A 17,631-nucleotide genomic window follows, 5' to 3' on the forward strand; every position below is an offset into this window, starting at 1 on the left:
ACAGCTAATGGTACCCTCTTTGGCTGAAATAACTGCAGTGAGACGCTTCTTGTAGCCATCTACCAGTCTCTTACATCGGTCTGAAGAAAGTTTGCCCCATTCCTCAATGCAGAATTCTTTCAGCTGTGAGATGTTTGAAGAGTTTTTGCATGTACAGGCCGTTTCAAGTCACCCCACAGCATCTCAATGGGATTAAGATCAGGGCTTTGACTCGTCCATTCCAGGACTTTCCATTTCTTAGTTTTGTTTTGAAAGCCCTCCACTTGTTGATTATGTTCCGGACAGTGGAATGGCTGATTTCAAAATCTTTTGGGATCTTTTTAAATCCCTTACCCGATTCATAAGCTGCTACAATTTTCTTTCTGAAGGCCTCAGACAGCTCTTTTGCTCTCACCATGGTGCTCAATCTCACTTCAACAGTCAGGAGCACACCAAACTCAATGTCTGAGGTTTAAATTGGGCAAGCCTCATTCAAAATGCTGAGTAATGATCTTCTAATCACGTGCACCTGGGGTGATACACCTGTGTGTGAGTTAAGCCATTTTAAGTGGAAATAAATTTGGGATGTCCTAACTTTTTCCTCAGTTAGAATATGCATTTTTGTAGAATTACATTTACAAAAGATCTTGAAAAGTGTTTTCTTCAGTTTTAATTGTTTAGTTATATTCCTATAATCTCTCAGTATTCTTAAAATTGAGATTAAATATCTATATATCAAAAAATGTTTCAAAAATACACAGGTTATCCTCGCTTCCCTGGATTTTCCCTGCGTCGTGATGAGTACTTCAACGTCTAGAATACGCCATTCTTTCAGTGAAGCATTTATTTAAACTCAGTATCATCAGGATATCAAACAAAGGTTAGTAAGCACAATATTACTCCAGAAACTCTGCAATGAATATGGCACCAAAATTTCTTATCCCTATCCACTTGCCACATTTTCAGGTAAACTAATTTCTTGACAAGTATCAGATAAATAACAACAGACCCAATCAAAACAAAAAGGGAGTGTTCTAAAATTCATAACTTGATTAATTTTAAGTCGCCTGAAAAATAAACAGATTGGAAATATTTGTGGGACAGTAAAAATAGTGTTTATACTTGAATAGGTAAGCGGACAATATTCTTTATAGTATCAGTGAATATCTTGTTAACTTTCCGTTGTTAAAGATGAGTTCCTGCGATGAAAGCCAAGCAGAAATGAGCTACGAAAGTGCACCTGAAGTCAATAGGTACTCTCGGTTTCTATGCTCAATTGATAGTCTCACCTCGTGACCTTTGTTCTTTCATGGCATTAACCAGTTGTATTATTCAGAAAATGTCAAGCTCGAACAGCAAAGGGTATTAAAGTGTTAATCCTTTCAATCCAGGTCTGTACGCTACTGCAATATCCTTTCGGGCATAATTGTTTGTTTGTTTGTTTTTTGAATTCCGCGCAAAGCTAGCCTTCCCTAATTTAGTAGTGTAAGACTAGAAGAAAAGCAGCTAGTCATCACCACCCACCGCCAACTCTTGGGCCACTCTTTTACCAGTGAATAGTAGGATTGACCGTTACATTATAACGCCCCTACGGCTGAAAGGGCGAGCATGTTTGGTGCGACCAGGATTTGAACGCGCGACCCTCAGATTACGGACATAATAGACATTAGCTGCTGTAGAGAACGAAGAAACAAAGCAACTAGAATATGGCAATCTCAACAGCTTTCTGAACCACGTGCTGCTGGTATTACAACATAGAAACCAAATAATAAATTTTAGGTTTGATTTTTTATGGAAGTACAGTAGGCTGGAAACATATGGCGTGTGTGAAAATTATGTTTCTTTGCAGTTTTCTTCAAATTTTAATTAATATCTTAAAAATAATCAGAAAAATTGGACTAGTTTCAAAAGAAAGAAAATAGTCGCACTTACAGAAATGTTTTAAATAAACTACAATAAATTCAGGGCTTGTTTTAAGAGTACTAGTTAATTTTTGGGATTTATCTACATAGCACAACGATTACAAAAAATCTTAAATGTAAACACGAGACCTACTAACTTAGTAATGATTTTCAAGAACCATCTGCTCTACCTGCTGATTTTACAACCAATAAAAAACGTTCGTTCTTTTACTATTTTGCAATGGTAAGAAAACTTTTGCGTTACAGCATAAGTTTAACTTTCCTCTTCTTTTTTTTTTTTGGAAATGCTTATTGTATGTTTATTGTTAGTATAAAAAGGATATGTATTTTTTCATGTTAAATGCTTCTTTGTAATACATTGTTGAGTACTTGATTTAAATGTATTCATTTTTCATAAACATTCTGTTGATATGTTGCCGCTTTAGTAACAATAAAAAGCTTATCTCATAGAACAAACATAGTAATTTTATTTAATATTACAGACTTGCCCTAAAACTGTATGTTTTTTTTTAGATGGACAGTTTATGTATTATTTTTAACCAATATCTAATAACATTCATAACAACGGCTTGAAGGTAAAAACTCCCATACCGATACACACCTTCACGTCAAACAGCAGTCAAATCCCTAGGTACGTAGCAAGCACGGTTACTATTAGTTTGTTGCTAAGGCAACCAGACCAATCTCCGTGTAAACAAGAAAGATTCGTCCAGAGAATGGGCAACGCAGGAAGAAACAGGTCATGTTTTTACTTAAGTAAGATTGGCATTGTCGACTTCAACTGAGAAAACTAAAGTAAAGAGGAGTTAAGCCTAGCCGAATAATTTTTGCCATCCCATAAGTTAAGAAATATCGTTTGTCACGTGGTCTGTAAATATGTTTCCACTGCGTTATCTAGCATTTTACTTTTACGTTGTTTCTGGTAAGTATGTTTCTTCATATTTTTAATGACTTTTGCTTAAATTTTCTTAATTCTAAATCAAAAACTGGTAATTGTTATTCTTTATGTTCTGAAAGTATAACACCCACTTTATGATAATTACTTAAAAATGAAATATGTTAAAAGTGAGAGCATTTTTACGAAGACCACTCTCGAAATTACGAAAAATTCCAGAAAATAACTTTTTGAAATATTCGCAAACCAGCACCTAGAAAGAGAGGAACATTATACGTTATTTTTTGAAAACTTGTAATCATAGAAGAGAAGACACATTTACAATGTTTTAAGAAAATGCCAACGTTTTCCTAATTTTTTACGCCTAACAAAAAACAATTAAATATTTTTATACTTTTTTATTATTTAGTGTGAAGTAAAAGTTTATTAAAGGCATGTCTCGTAAGGAATCACGTGGGATATGGCACTAGCTACCTTTTATGTTAAGACAAGTAGCATATTGTTAACAAAACCTGTTAAACATGTGATCACATATGATATGAAGGCAGTTATTACTACATTTTGTCAGTGTTCACATCTGATATCACACCAGTTATAATGGTGTTCTTTAATATAATATAGGATCGTACAAGTATCATGATGTTAAAGGCATGTTCAATAAGTATTCACACCTGATATAGAAACAGTTACCACAGAAACGTTTCCAGTAAAACAAATATTGTATTATTAAAGGCAGCATGTTCAACGTAAGTAAGTATCACATATGTTGCTGGAAAAAAATTACAATTTGTACTGTTAGCAACAGTTAGTTAGTTCTGTTGTTTAGATGTGAAGCATATTTTAGTAGAATATTGAAAATGGTGTTGTTAAAGTAGTATAGTTTTCTCGTGAAGTATATTTTAATAGAAAAATGAAAACTGTGTTATTACAGCAATATAGTTTTGTTGTTTAGATGTGAAACACATCTTACCGTCAGAATGAAACTTGTGTTGTTAATAATAGTATCGTTTGTACTGTCTTAGTTTTGAAACTTATTGTATTACGTAAAGATTGGTGATACGTAGTTAACCGTATTATTAGCAGCAATGTAATTTGTGTCGTTAAGTACTATAATAGTGAAGCATGTGTTTTCGTTAGCAGCGAAATGTCTGTTGCAGTAGTAGAATAATTTTATCATTCTTAAACATATAAACAGTAATGAAACTTGTATTGTTAGCAGCTGTGATTTCTGTTATGTTTGTATTGTTAAAAATAGCTGAATTTTTTTCTGTAATTGTGGTGTGGATTTGTGAATTCTGTAATATTAATAATATCGAAAGTCGAGGTGTGAGCAGTAGTGTACTTTGCTGTTGGCATACACGTTGTTTGTAGTTTGTGAATTGTATAACTGACAGTTTTTCGTGTTCACTAGCTTCTACTGATTGCGGTAGTTTCATGACTTCACAGTTCATAAAAATACGTGTTATGAATTGTTGGAGATTTCATGTTTTGAACAGAAATTGATTATTTAAATATTCACTAGTCCAATTGTAAGTAAAGTTTTAACCTTTTTACTTTTTACGGGTGGCGAAACTAAGTCACTGACAATAGAAGTTTGCGAATTTGAACTTCATGAAAGTTGTTTTGGTTTTAAGAACGGATTTTGCAAATTCATTCACCCAAATTTTGAATTTTTCAACAGAATTACAAACGAAGTGAAGAAAACGGAAGAACATTGACGTCAAATAATTGATTGATTGTTTGTTTGTTTTTGAATTTCGCGCAAAGTTACACAAGGGCTATCTGCGGTAGCCGCCCCTAATTTATCAGTGTAAGACTAGAAGGAAAGCAGCTAGTCATCACCACCCACCGCCAACTCTGGGGCTATTGTTTTACCAACGAATAGTAGGATTTCCCGTAACATAATACCGCCCTCACGGCTGAAAGGGCGAGCATGTTGGACGTGACGGGGATTCGAACCCGGTCGAGTGCCTTAACCACCTGGCCATGCCGGGCCTAACGTCAAATCAATATACATCCTCATTCATCCTGATGTGCTTATGAAACCTACATCTTTTGTTTTCAAAACCATATGTTTTAGTTGTGGTCTTTCTTGTACGTATTGGGTCTGGAGCATCTCGTTTCAATGACCAACATTAATCAGCCATTATGCTGATGTTCCATCTTCCCTAATACCTCCTTTCCATTTCGGTAATGTTTTGATGAAATATTTCCTCTTGTTTTTCGCTGACGGCACCAAGATTTTCAGAGAATTAGTTAACATACGAGTGTTAGGAATGAAATAGTAATTTTAAAGGTAATTCAAACTTCTTTTATTTTTCAACTTTCCTCACTGTGCATCCGATTTGTTCATCTGAAGTAAATTTCCTAATATGAAGCTAAATAAAAATCTCTTCTTGAAGTTTCGTTTCTGAAAGAGCTAGAAATTTTCCACATAGTTACTTGAAGCAGTCGCCATCTTTGTCTAAGACCTTAACAAACTGTTTCATCAAGCCCAGTTTCATGTGAAATGGAAGTAATAGGACTTTTTTTGTGTCAATCAAACTTTCATGCTCAGTGTTTTTCGATTCTGATATCAGACTGACTCTGCATAGCCATTGATAATTTATCCAGTGCTAATTTAATACTCTACTGTCCAATTCACACAAAAACATAGACATTTTGTATAACCTGATTGTTGATCCAACAAAGGACTTTTAAATCTCCACAAAGTAACCAACCATGTTGTTTGTATTTGGCCTTATTAAAAAGAAGTTTGAGATTTTTATAAGTTTCCTTCAAGTGAACCGAATGAGCAGTAGGATCATATGCGTATATATATTACCATTGTGAAGGAGAACACCCTTTAGACTTCTTTTGGAGGAATCAATAAGCAATCGCCACTCACTTGGTTCTTAGACTGTAGCTTCTAGCAATATTTTTTGCAATAAACCAGTGAACCTTTTTGCAAAAAGTATGGTATAAATTCTTTCTCACGAGTTCTGTGTCAGTAAAATGATGTACCTGGAGAAAATAAGTTCTTAGCCCGAAGTCTGGTCCTAAGATCCCTGAAGAGTCCTTTGGAAGACCGAAATCTCTCAACAAATCATTAAATTCACCTTGTATGAAAAGTTATGAATCACCAAACGTTTCAGATCGAAAAAAAAATCCCAATCATCATTTGCATTCACATCAGGTTAAGAATAAGAGGAAACCGTACCAAGAGTCTTCAGTGGAGTAGATACAGGCCAGGTCCATGAGCAACAGGTCTTATAACAGATTGAAGGTTGCGATAAAACATTTCCTTTTTATGTCGAGTATTGTAACCTTGCACGTTATTTGAGCAAAAATAGGAGTCATCTTCATAGTTCCTAGGTTTACGCCAGACCGTTAGAATTCCAAAAGATAAATACTTTTCCTTATCCTTAGTCCACTGTCTTCGACACCAATGATGCAAAGTTTTTGCGGAGACCGTGATTTGTCTTGGTCCCAATTTTTTATTACAAAATACTCATAATACCCATTTTAACGAATTCTGTAATATTTTGCTTTAAAGCTACATGATATTCGCAACAATACGTGTTCTTTAGACTTATTTCAATAGAATAAAAACCAGCTTCGCAGAATCAGGATCTGAAAATGTCACATTTAACAACATTTACTGTCATGAATACTTGAGTTCACAATGGGCTGTCCAAAAATTCGTGTACGACTCACGCAATATTCCGCTATAATATCCAGGCCAGACATAGAAGTACTACCTTAGAGACGAAGAAACAAAGTTACTATAAAGGAAAAGGAAACTGTTATAAAAATGAAATGTTAAAGCCTAAAATTTCCTGACATGAAAGGCCTTTTTTTTTGGTAAAAGGTAAAGTTTGAATCAATCTACGTACATATTCATACATTTGTATCGTGCACGATATAAAATAATAGGCTAGCAGCTTAACAAGTTCCATAAAATGACAGTCACGTTTCTCATTATTTTAATGAATCGATTGTGTGTTTTTTTTTTTTGAGGATAGTCTTGTTATGTTAATAAGCAAATGTGATTGGCTTTCATGCGGCATGAATTTCTATATAAATAGATGACTAGTGAATTTATTAACTAGGTGGAAGAGATAAATATGTTAATAAGACAGTACTTTTTAACGTACTTGGTGAATATAAGTTTGTATATACGTACATATATACGTAATTTAAAACAACATCTTTGTTAGACGTCTATTCGTACAATTAAAAGGAGCACAACGTTGAAATCATTACACATTAAATAGTTGCTAAAATACGATGTTGCACTAGAATGATTTTACGTATGTTTCGAAATTCTATGAAGATGGTGTCTCAGAAGGATTTTAATGTTGTATTATTTTTGTTTGTATATTCAGAATGCATATATGTGTGTAGAATATAATGCAAAAATATTTACGTTTTAGTATTTTAAAGTAAGGAATTAAAATAGAATAGTCTATTTAACAGATAACAAACACCAATACAGTAATAACCAGCGCCATTTTACGTATATTTCCTAACAATTATTGAAAAATCAAAGGCATTATTATGAATTTATGGTTCAAATGAAATCATTACGTTGGCAGTCGATACTTCAAACAAACATGTGATTGTAAAATAAACACTACTTTGAAGAGTTATTTAATAACTCTGTATTTCAAACGTGTTTTATACGATTAACTCCAAACAATTCCACACACACACACACATGCACTTCTACTTCTTGAAAATTGATAAAGGAATGGATAAAGAATGTCATATTTAGAAATATAATAGATCTAATATCAATGTTTAATGACAAAGAAACAAATTATAATCATACTATACCAGCTTGAAAAGGCGTTCACACCATAACAACAAAAACATTATGCTTATCATCTTATAGAACTCATGTCTGTTACGTACCTTTATTATTTTCCACGTATTATCCTCATTAGCTCTATAAATGCGGCAGAAATGCATGATCTGAGCTGCGAAGCATATTGTGTCAGAGAATAACACGCATATTGGTTGCTTGAAGATATCAGAGTTTGTCATTGAAAGGCAAAGTTATGGTTGTGAACTCGTTAGCTTCCAGTACTATTTGGTATTATCTGATGGTCTTGCCGATGGAAAATAGGAGTTATCTGACAATTAAACACGATATTTTACGGTTTATATGGGATGGTGGAGTACATAAAGTGCGTTATGAAATTTTGGTATCTTCGAAAGACAAAGGTGGTCTCAATTTAACAGACGTAAAGACGAAAAAGGTGACATTTAGGTTAAAATGGTTCTTCAGATTATTACACATTTTCATCTCTGTTTATCCTCTTTGCCCATCCTTTAGGCAAGTATGATGATTTAAATCTTGGACACGATGTGTGGTGTTGTGACACAACACAAGATGAATGTTCCTACATTTTACTGTGAAGTATCAGAGTCATGTAAAACGCTCGTTAGGTGTCGTCGAATCTTCCCAAATGACACAGAAATTGTTTTCCGACAACTGCTGTTTTTCAATGTTTTTGTTCCCACTATGGGATTAAACACATTCTATAATAAAGATTTTATTAGCGCGGGACTAATTCGCTTGATTATCGAGTTATATCAGGATGTATCTGAAAGTGTGATATCTGTTCAAGTCAGACAGTATTACAAAAAGTTATATGATGTTATTCCAGAAGAATGGAAAGACTTGGTTGAAAGAGAAATTCCCACAATTATAGGTATGACAAAATTTAATTTTGAGATATGTGATTCAGATGGCGAAAATGTTATTCACTTAAATGATCTTCCTGTTAAAAAACTGATTAAGTTAATGTACCAGAACTCCATCCTCACTACTGAAGAAATTACTGCATGGAAAGATATTTTAAGAGATACTAAGTGGAAAAAAATACATATATATACTTATCACCTATTTAAAGGCTTTGTCTTTGCTGATGTGGATTATTTACTTTATCACAATGCTTTAATGATGAACAATAAACTTGTTCATATGCAAAAACATGATACTGGCTTATGTACACTTTGTGGTAAAGAAACTGAAACAGTGAGACATTTATATTGCCTGTGTCCAATGGTTCAACCCTTATGGACATTAGTTTTTGACACTATTTCCTTTATCATTCAAAAATCAGCACCAATGAATCAGAAACAGGGCTTCCTAGAAGGATTAAGAAAAGACGACAGCCTACAGTGTATGTTTTTGATTACATTAGCTAAATACTGTATTATGACTGTTAGGAAAATTTGTTTAGCCAAAAATATCCATTTAAATCTGTTGTCATTTTATAAGGGTCAGTTAATAAAGAAAATAAGTTTTGATTATTCCAGGTATGTTATTCGTAATGATGTCAATTCTTTCAATTGTATTGTTAACTTGTTCATTCTTGTTCACAATGTTACATTATTGTATGTCGTTTAATATGAGCAATTACAGATGGTATTCGGTGCATTTAATTGTATATAACTGTGTATTTTATTGTTGTACTTGTTTTATATGTAATATATGTGATTATGAGGCCTCTTCAAGAGGTTTGTAAATAAATAAAAAAACTAGCCCTCTAGAAATATGAAGCATTACTTTCCCCGCATCCAACAGATTTATAAATACAGTATCTTTAAAAGTTGTTCGTATTTGAAAAGCTAGTTAATTTCATTACTTTTGGAAGTCAATTTTATATTCACGAAGTTTTAGAAAAGCTGTTCAAGAATCTTATCATTGTACGATTTTATATCTTTAGCTGTTGTTGTTTTTTAACATTTCTGCGATATATTATTCGAGAAATCACTGTTATATACGACGATGTATAGCATCGATCATTAGTTGGGCTGATCAAAGCTGAGATAGCTCCAAACTGGTCAGCTGGTCAGCAGACTAAATTTGTTACTCATGATAAGGAAATACGTTCCTCTTTTACAACAGCCATTGTTTCATCAGTGTTGTAGTCAGGACAACTGTTATCTTTCATCACTGTTATAGCTAAGACAACAGTGTTATGAAAACAAATGATCTTGGTTTAATGGTTGATTAGTCTCTTAAGTCATCCAATCAGTGTGTTGTTGCTAGTGGTAGGACAAATAGGATTTTATGTTCTATCTACAGAAATATTGAATACAAGTCTAAATGATTTATAATTTCATTGAATATACCACTGTTTAGACCGCTTTTGGTGTATTGTGTTCATTCTTGGGTTATTTACCTTAAGAAGGGCATTGAGCTGTTGGAAAGAGTTCAGAGGATGGAGAGGGATGGAGAGGTTGTCATGCGAGGAGATGTTAGGATCTCTGAAACTGTTTTTTCTTGGTATAAGAACAGTTAGAAGGAATCTGACTGAAGTGTTTAAGATTGTTAAGAGAAATGATAGTGTTGATGCGACTTTTTATGTGTAACAATGAGAATAATAGGACTAGGATACACAAATATAAATTTTGGCAGCGTAAATAAGAGTCATCTTCAACTAAGATAGTTTGTCCTTTAGAATGGGTTGCCTTCGGATGTTGTGTAGGCAGTAAATTTAAGTGAGTTTAAGAGAAAGCTTGATTACTATATGAATGATAATGGCTGGCTTTGCCTTTTTTTTTTTTACTTAACAATTTTAGTTTAGTTTAGTGGATGGGATACCACTAATGGACCAATAGGTCCCTTGCTATTTCTAAACATTATGTTATGTTATCTCTCATCACTGTTGCATCGAGACAATTGGTATCTCTTGATGCTGTTATTCCTTGGACAACTATTATTTCTTAATGCTGTTGTAGCTAGGATATCGCTGTATGTCCAGAATACTGTTATCTATCATAACCTTTGTAATTATAAGACAATTGTTATATTTCGTTGCTGTTTTATCTATGACTTGTTGTCTACCATATTCATTTATATATTAGGCAACTGTTTTGAAATGTCTTTATTTCTTCAATTTTTAATAAGTATCATAGCAAGTCACGAGTTACGACCACATCCAATATAAAATCTGGACGAAACGGCATGTCTCACAATAAGCTTTTTACATTTTTCTCACTTATACACAACGGGATGTCACCGTCAATTGATTAGAAGGGTATGAAACAGCTCTTTCTGAACAAAATATTTATACTTTCGAGTTCCCCAATATCAAAGCGGTATGTTTGCAGATTTACAATACTAAATCTTGTAAGTCTTTTTAACTACAAAAAAAAAAAAACCAACCGTACTCTCGGACCATAAAAATGCGATCAATAGTGGACTTAAAATTTTCAAGACGAGAAATTAAAGGAATATAGATCAACTTGGGGTACCCGTACCATTCAAAACGAAACTTGTAACAGGTCGTAGTAATTAAAATACGACACTATGCAACAAGTAAGGATCCACAAACACAAAGGTCAGTGGAAAACTTTCCACGTAAGCCACGAAATTGTAAATAACACAATAAAGAAAGATCTCAATCGAGAAAAATCGGCAGAAGCCACTGTTTACAGAAGTTGCTTCTACGGCATATCCATTTCATCTCACATTCCTCAAGCAGCTACAGAGTGAGAATTATATGCATGTTATTGCAAATAAAAACATATCGGTCAAGTCGTGGAACGATGCACTTATGGATTTCTGTGCGATCATACGTTTGAATCAAGCGTTGAGTAACCGTCGTCACTGTAAAATATATTAATTATAGAAACTTGTAGGGTGTTTTTGTGTGCTTTGAACATGAAAGATCCTTTGCAATGGAAACTACACTACAAGAGTACTGTCAGAATACATGATCACCAGTTGAAGATGACAATAAGAGGAAACAGGGGTTGTAACAATATGAGATATCTTAGAATTGTTTCAATGTAACGTACCTAACTTCTGTAGGACAATTGTTATATGCTGTTTTTTTGGGTCCAGCACCACTGATGTCGCTTGATACAGTCGTTGTTTTACTATTATTGTGTTTTACTAATAATTTATCATTACTCTTTCTAAAATAACAAAGTGGAAGAAAAACGCTGAAGATCTATCATTTAATTAACTGAGTTTCACGGATCGCAGATCAAGTCCAGAAAAAATGACGTGTGTGAGCAAATGTAGCACAGTTATCTAATATTAGAAAGGTCGTTAATTGTTAAACGTTGCTGGAAGTCATATTCATTGCCAGACGTAAAAAACTTGATTAATTTAAGAAACCATTAGTGAGCAATACACGTAACGATGTTCTCAGGAAACGTAACTGATTCCGTGTTTCATCAAATAAGTTATATACTTGGTCCAATGAACACGGCGTGCTTGGAATGACATTTTGTCCACTTTGCCTGGGATAACGGATACTTCCGTTCAGTTATAACATTTGTACTTTTTTTCAGAAGTACGTTACAGTGGTTCTTATGTCAACTTTTATCTATCGCTGTAGTATATATATATTATCAATAACTCCTGATCAAAATAAGCTATCTATATAAGCCAGAAATTAATAAAATAATCCATAATAATATTACTGATTTAATGTTCCGATCAATCTAGGAAATTTCAATGTCATAAGACTAATAGTCACAATGGTTAAAAGCATTTATTAATCAGTTGGGAACCCTCTCTGTTATCAGTTGTTTAATTTGTATCCGAATAATACCTCACGATATTCGTCAATTTTGGGAGATTTAGGCTAGTTCTAAATATGTATAATAAGCTATCATTATAAAACGATCATTACAAGAATAATCTTTAACACAAAAATGAAAATAGAATAAAATATCTTATATGTTCAATATGTCAGTCAATCCCATCAATAAAACTAACGTAAAAGAAAAAAAATACAATTTTACTTAAAAACATATAATAACTTGTGGGTTTGTTTGGTATATTGTCAGTGGTTTCCTGTCCTTTAAAAAGCTAAATGTCTTGGTAATATACAAAAGTGTCTTTTCTCTCTCTCTGTATGGATATTTAGGTATTGATGTTTATCTACCCACGAGGGTCAGATTTCGTTAACCTCTTCCTCCTTCCTTGAAATTTTGGTTTTACAACTGTCAAGTGTATTTATATATGGTACACGAGGACCAGAGTAACCCGCACTTACTCACTTACAAAAGATGTGTTGCTTGGTATGGTTCATGTTGAATTTCGCGCAAAGTTATTAGGGGGTTAGTTGCACAAGCCGTCCTTAATTTATCAGTAATATACTAGAGAAAAGGTAGCTAGTTAACACCACCCACAAACAACTCTTGGACCATGGTTTTGCCAACGAATTGTGAAATTGACCATTAATTATAACATCCCATTGGCTGAAAGGACGAGCATGATTGCGAGTTAAACGTTCTTACCACCAGGCCATCTAAGTTGACCTTTGTTGCACCAAATCATATTCTATGATATTTCCAGTAAGAAGCTCAACTTTCGGAGTGTCTTTAGATTTTGCCATATTTGTGCCATAATTTCATATTAATAAATGAATATTTTAACTGGATTAATCTTATATATATTGCAAAACATAGTTGTTTATGTTGCTTTACTTTATTTACTTCTAATGAAAAACGTTTTCTGATATGTATTTGTTTATTAATAAAAATATAATTGTGTACTAAATTGGCTACAGCTCTAAGACAAAATTATTAGGGTCAGATGTGACCTACTGATTAGTGTCTTTGGGTTAGGTGAAATCTCAGATTTATGGTTGTATTTTCACTTTAAAGCCATTTGTGCATTATAAAAGTGTAGGCCAAATTCTACCATAACATCAGACAAAAATAGCCTGAGAGATGGTGGTGGATAATGTTGACTGGTTGCCTTCTCTATAGTGATCTAGCCTATTAGCTCACCATTAGTTACGACTACGCCATCTTGTCGAAAATTCAGAAACAATGAAAATTTTGTTTTGTAGCATCAACTTTCAAGACTTTTCTTGTGCATACAAATATATGTTTATAAGATGTCATTTCCTTCTATACAGTGCTTTTTATTAAGATTATTTTCGTCTATTTGTTTGTTTAATTTGGGGGATATAATTTATTTTATTTCTTGTTTTGTTTTAAGTAAAAAGAGCCATGTACATTTTGCCACCGAAAATATATATCGAATGCCGATACTTTGTGTTATAAGCCATCAAGTTTACTTGTTAAATACTATATGTAAATGGAGGAAACTTCAACGAGGATAGTGAATTTTCCAGTCAAATTTTAAATTTCTTATTTATTTGTAAGTGAACGTCTCAGTTATTTTGTCTTTTCTTGAGTTTGATGCAGGTTTAGAACCAATCGACATAAGTTTTCGTTGGAAAGCGTATATTTCTAGACATTGTTTTCCATGTTTAAAACTCCAAACGTTCATTTCAATGACGATTACTGTTGTGCTATCGTTAAGTATGAAGGGAAGCATAATTTGTTTAGACGTATTACAAAGAATAGATAAGAATAAGCGCAAACAAAAAACCTTCAACCCTTTCACACGGTGTATATTTAATCAGTGTTTCTGAAACCTAAATGCAAAATGAAAATGTGAAGCCATATTTATATATAAAATATACCTCGCTTACGAGGCCTGTGTCCACTAATAGTCAAGTTCTAGGGCGCGGTTGCCCCTGACCCTTATATAATTCACCAGCAGGAATTTTTTTTTTTTCTGTGCGTCACGAACTTATAATTTCCGCAAGCGAATAGGTTAAACGACAGTTAACAAACTAGCATCTTGAACCCATATTGTATGTTTATAATACAGGGAAAGTAAAGTAATATTTTTCCCAAACCCGACGTTAAAAATGAAGCCCAATAAAAAAGGATAATAATGTAGAAAAAGTTACCTCTAAACTTAGGGAGTCGCAGCATATATTACAATAACACTTTTCTTAACTGCTCAATCATTCACAATACACATGCGAAAACAAACTTATGTCGTTCATTTCTAGTAAGCCTTGCATGGCCAGGTGGTGAAGACACTCGACGCGTAATCCGAGGATCGCGGGTTCGAATCCCCGTCACACCAAACATGCTCGCCCTTTCAGCCGTTGAGGCGTTATAATGTGATGGTCAATCCCACTATTCATTGGTAAAAGAGTAGTCCAAGAGTTGGCAGTGGGTAATGATGACTAGCTGCTCTCCCTCTAGTCTTACACTGCAAAATTAGGAACAGCTAGCGCAGATAGCCCTCGTGTAGCTTTGCGCGAAATTCAAAAACAAACAAACAAACAAAGCAGGGGAGATAGTTTTCATAACGTATATATGTTATATATTTCTAGTAATAAAATGCCTTCTGTACGCCAATGTGTACAACAAAAATTAAATCATGTCTGTTTGTTTGTTTATTGCTGAATGCAAACTTATATATTGTTAAACTAAAGTAAAATCGTTTAAACCTTTAATCTAAAATGCTAAAACTAAAATTACCTGCCAGCAACAGAGACACCATTAAGCACTGACACTCGGAACTTGTGCCTAAATTCCCCAGTTGGCGTCTTGAAAAATTAGAATAGAAAATCATAAATCGACATCCTATTGAAATGCGAAAATTTCATTGTCTATTACTCCGAGTTCTGAATGATTTAAACCTCGCGATGCGTTTGTTTACCCAGGAGCATTGAAATAATATTTTTGCGTTATAAGCCCTCAGATGGATTGCTGAGCCCGATTCGAATTTATTACTCATGAGAATCTCTACAAATCCACCCTCAAACTGAAATCAATTTAGGCAGGATGAGAGAAAACTAATCTATGTGGCTTTGGGCGTATTCAAGTACATTAGTCGAAGTGGCTTGAGTTGCTGAGTACAAAACTGTAATTAGATCCCAAATCGGTCAAGAGCTGACGGAGCTATTAACTAAAGGGTTGTTCTTGATAAAACAGACTAAAACTGTGTGTGTTTTCTTATAGCAAAGCCACATTGTGCTATCTGCTGAGTCCACCGAGAGGAATCGAACCCCTGATTTTAGCGTTGTAGATCCGTAGACATACCGCTGTACCAGCGGGGTACAACAACAACAAACGTCAGTCATTCTATGAGCCGTTGTGCCGCGGCTAGAAATATAATTTATTGTGTATACCAGAGTAAAATATTTACATTTTGGGGTTGATAATGAAAGTGCCACATGTATATGTGCGTATAATATTAATTTTCTATGTTATTCCCCCCCATGGCACAGCGACATGTCTGCGGACTCACACCGTTAGAAAAAAGAGTTTCGATACCAATGGTCGGCAGAACACAGATATCCAGCCCATTGTGTAGCCTTGTGTTTCATTCCAAACAAACAAATCTATCTTATTCGTTTACTTTAAGAAACAATATCAGCACAACACCTGCACCATCTTACGTTCAGCCTATTAAATGTAGATATCTAACTTATGAGGACTGTTGTTCAGTTGTGATGGCCGTTGTCATGTGTGGATGACATTATAGAAGACCTTCACCGACGACGATTATTTTACAGCACAGAGAAAACACACTAACTTGTTTAAATCTTTTTCACAAATAGCATCGAAAATTTCGATAGCATACTAAGAAAAGTATGTGTTGAAGTTAAACAGATACGTATTTTATTCGCTTGTCTGTGTGATTATGTGATGATTGGCTGTAATATTTTGAAAATTAAACAATTTTTAAATATTATTGGTTCTTAAAATGAGACAAAACTTTCAATGAAATATTAAACTTTAAAATTACATGTAGACCCGGGGATGTGTGTTTAATATACTGTAAGATAGTGCTAATTAATTAGATGCTAGTAAAACTGAAAACAGAAGGGGGGAAGAAACAATTATTTTTCTGGTGATTTTGGGTAATACGTCAATTGTTACCCTCATAATTAGTCAATAATTATTCATTGTTGACGTTGAGTTATACATTAAATAAAAATCTATTGTTTCTCAGGTATGTGTTCTCAGGTGACTCAGCGTTACATTTGAATGCTTTTAACTCTTAAAATTTGTGATGCAATCAACGCAAATGGGGACAATCTATATATAATGATTTCATTACATTCACGTACATGTTTAATCAAGCTATTTCTACAATGGTGATATTTGAAATGTATTAAAGGAGACAGATATTTTGTACGTGATAGTATATCTAAAGCTGTCGTGTATTGTGCATGTTTTATATTGCAATGATTGCGTTGTGATTCAATAAAACTATCATAATTTTTTAAAAGTAAAAAAGTATTGTACTTCTATTATCGTTCATATTGACTACTCAGTAAAATGAAAAGGCATTTTACGTATGTAATAGTTATCTTAATATATAAAAACTGTAATACAATTTATATAATTACTCTCATTACAAGTAATTTAAAGTAGTCCGTTTCTGTTGAGGAAATTAATGCGCTGAATTATAAACATGAATTAGAATATTCATCATAGTGTTTCGACAGCTAAGATTAACTATTTACTTAGTTACGAAAACGTCATTGATCTACTTTATAATAAGGATATTTCAGACATACTAATTATTTTTCTCTATATGTGATTTGAATTTCGCACAAAACTACATGACGGTTATCTGCGCTAGCCAACCCAAATTTAGCATTGAAAGAATAGAGAGAAAGCAGCTAGTCATCACCACCCACCGCAAACTTTTGGACCACTTTTTAACCAACAAATAGTGGGATTGACCGTAACATTATAATATCCTCACGGCTGAAAGGGCGAGAATGTTTGATGGGACAGGTATTGAAAGTTACGACTCTCAGATTTCAAGACAAATGCAATAACCACCCGGCTATACTAGACTTTTTTGTTTCTCAATGTATCTGAATATATTTACGAATTACAACTCTTCTGCTTATTTCTCAGACAGATAAGGAAGTTTACTTACTTTCTCTGTGTCAGAATTTCCGCGTAAAGCTACATAAGATACTAAATCTGCATATAGTGGTCCCTATAACTTTAAAATGGTAGATCAGAGGCAAAACATCTAGT

The 17,631-nt window shown here is 33.7% G+C and overlaps 1 protein-coding gene across 1 annotated transcript in view; it reads left to right on the top strand.

Annotated features, from left to right (window-relative positions):
* The first annotated feature begins 2,579 nt into the window (after nucleotides 1-2,579).
* The window catches only part of LOC143238644 (uncharacterized), a 121,355-nt gene continuing 106,303 nt past the window's right edge, over nucleotides 2,580-17,631 (top strand). Inside the window, exon 1 of the mRNA XM_076479050.1 lies at nucleotides 2,580-2,823. Coding sequence (XP_076335165.1) covers nucleotides 2,778-2,823 — 46 coding nt within the window. The 5' untranslated portion in view covers nucleotides 2,580-2,777. The remainder of the gene's footprint in view (nucleotides 2,824-17,631) is intronic.

This window comes from Tachypleus tridentatus, chromosome 13, assembly GCF_004210375.1.
Source record: "Tachypleus tridentatus isolate NWPU-2018 chromosome 13, ASM421037v1, whole genome shotgun sequence".
Classification (NCBI taxonomy): domain Eukaryota; kingdom Metazoa; phylum Arthropoda; class Merostomata; order Xiphosura; family Limulidae; genus Tachypleus; species Tachypleus tridentatus.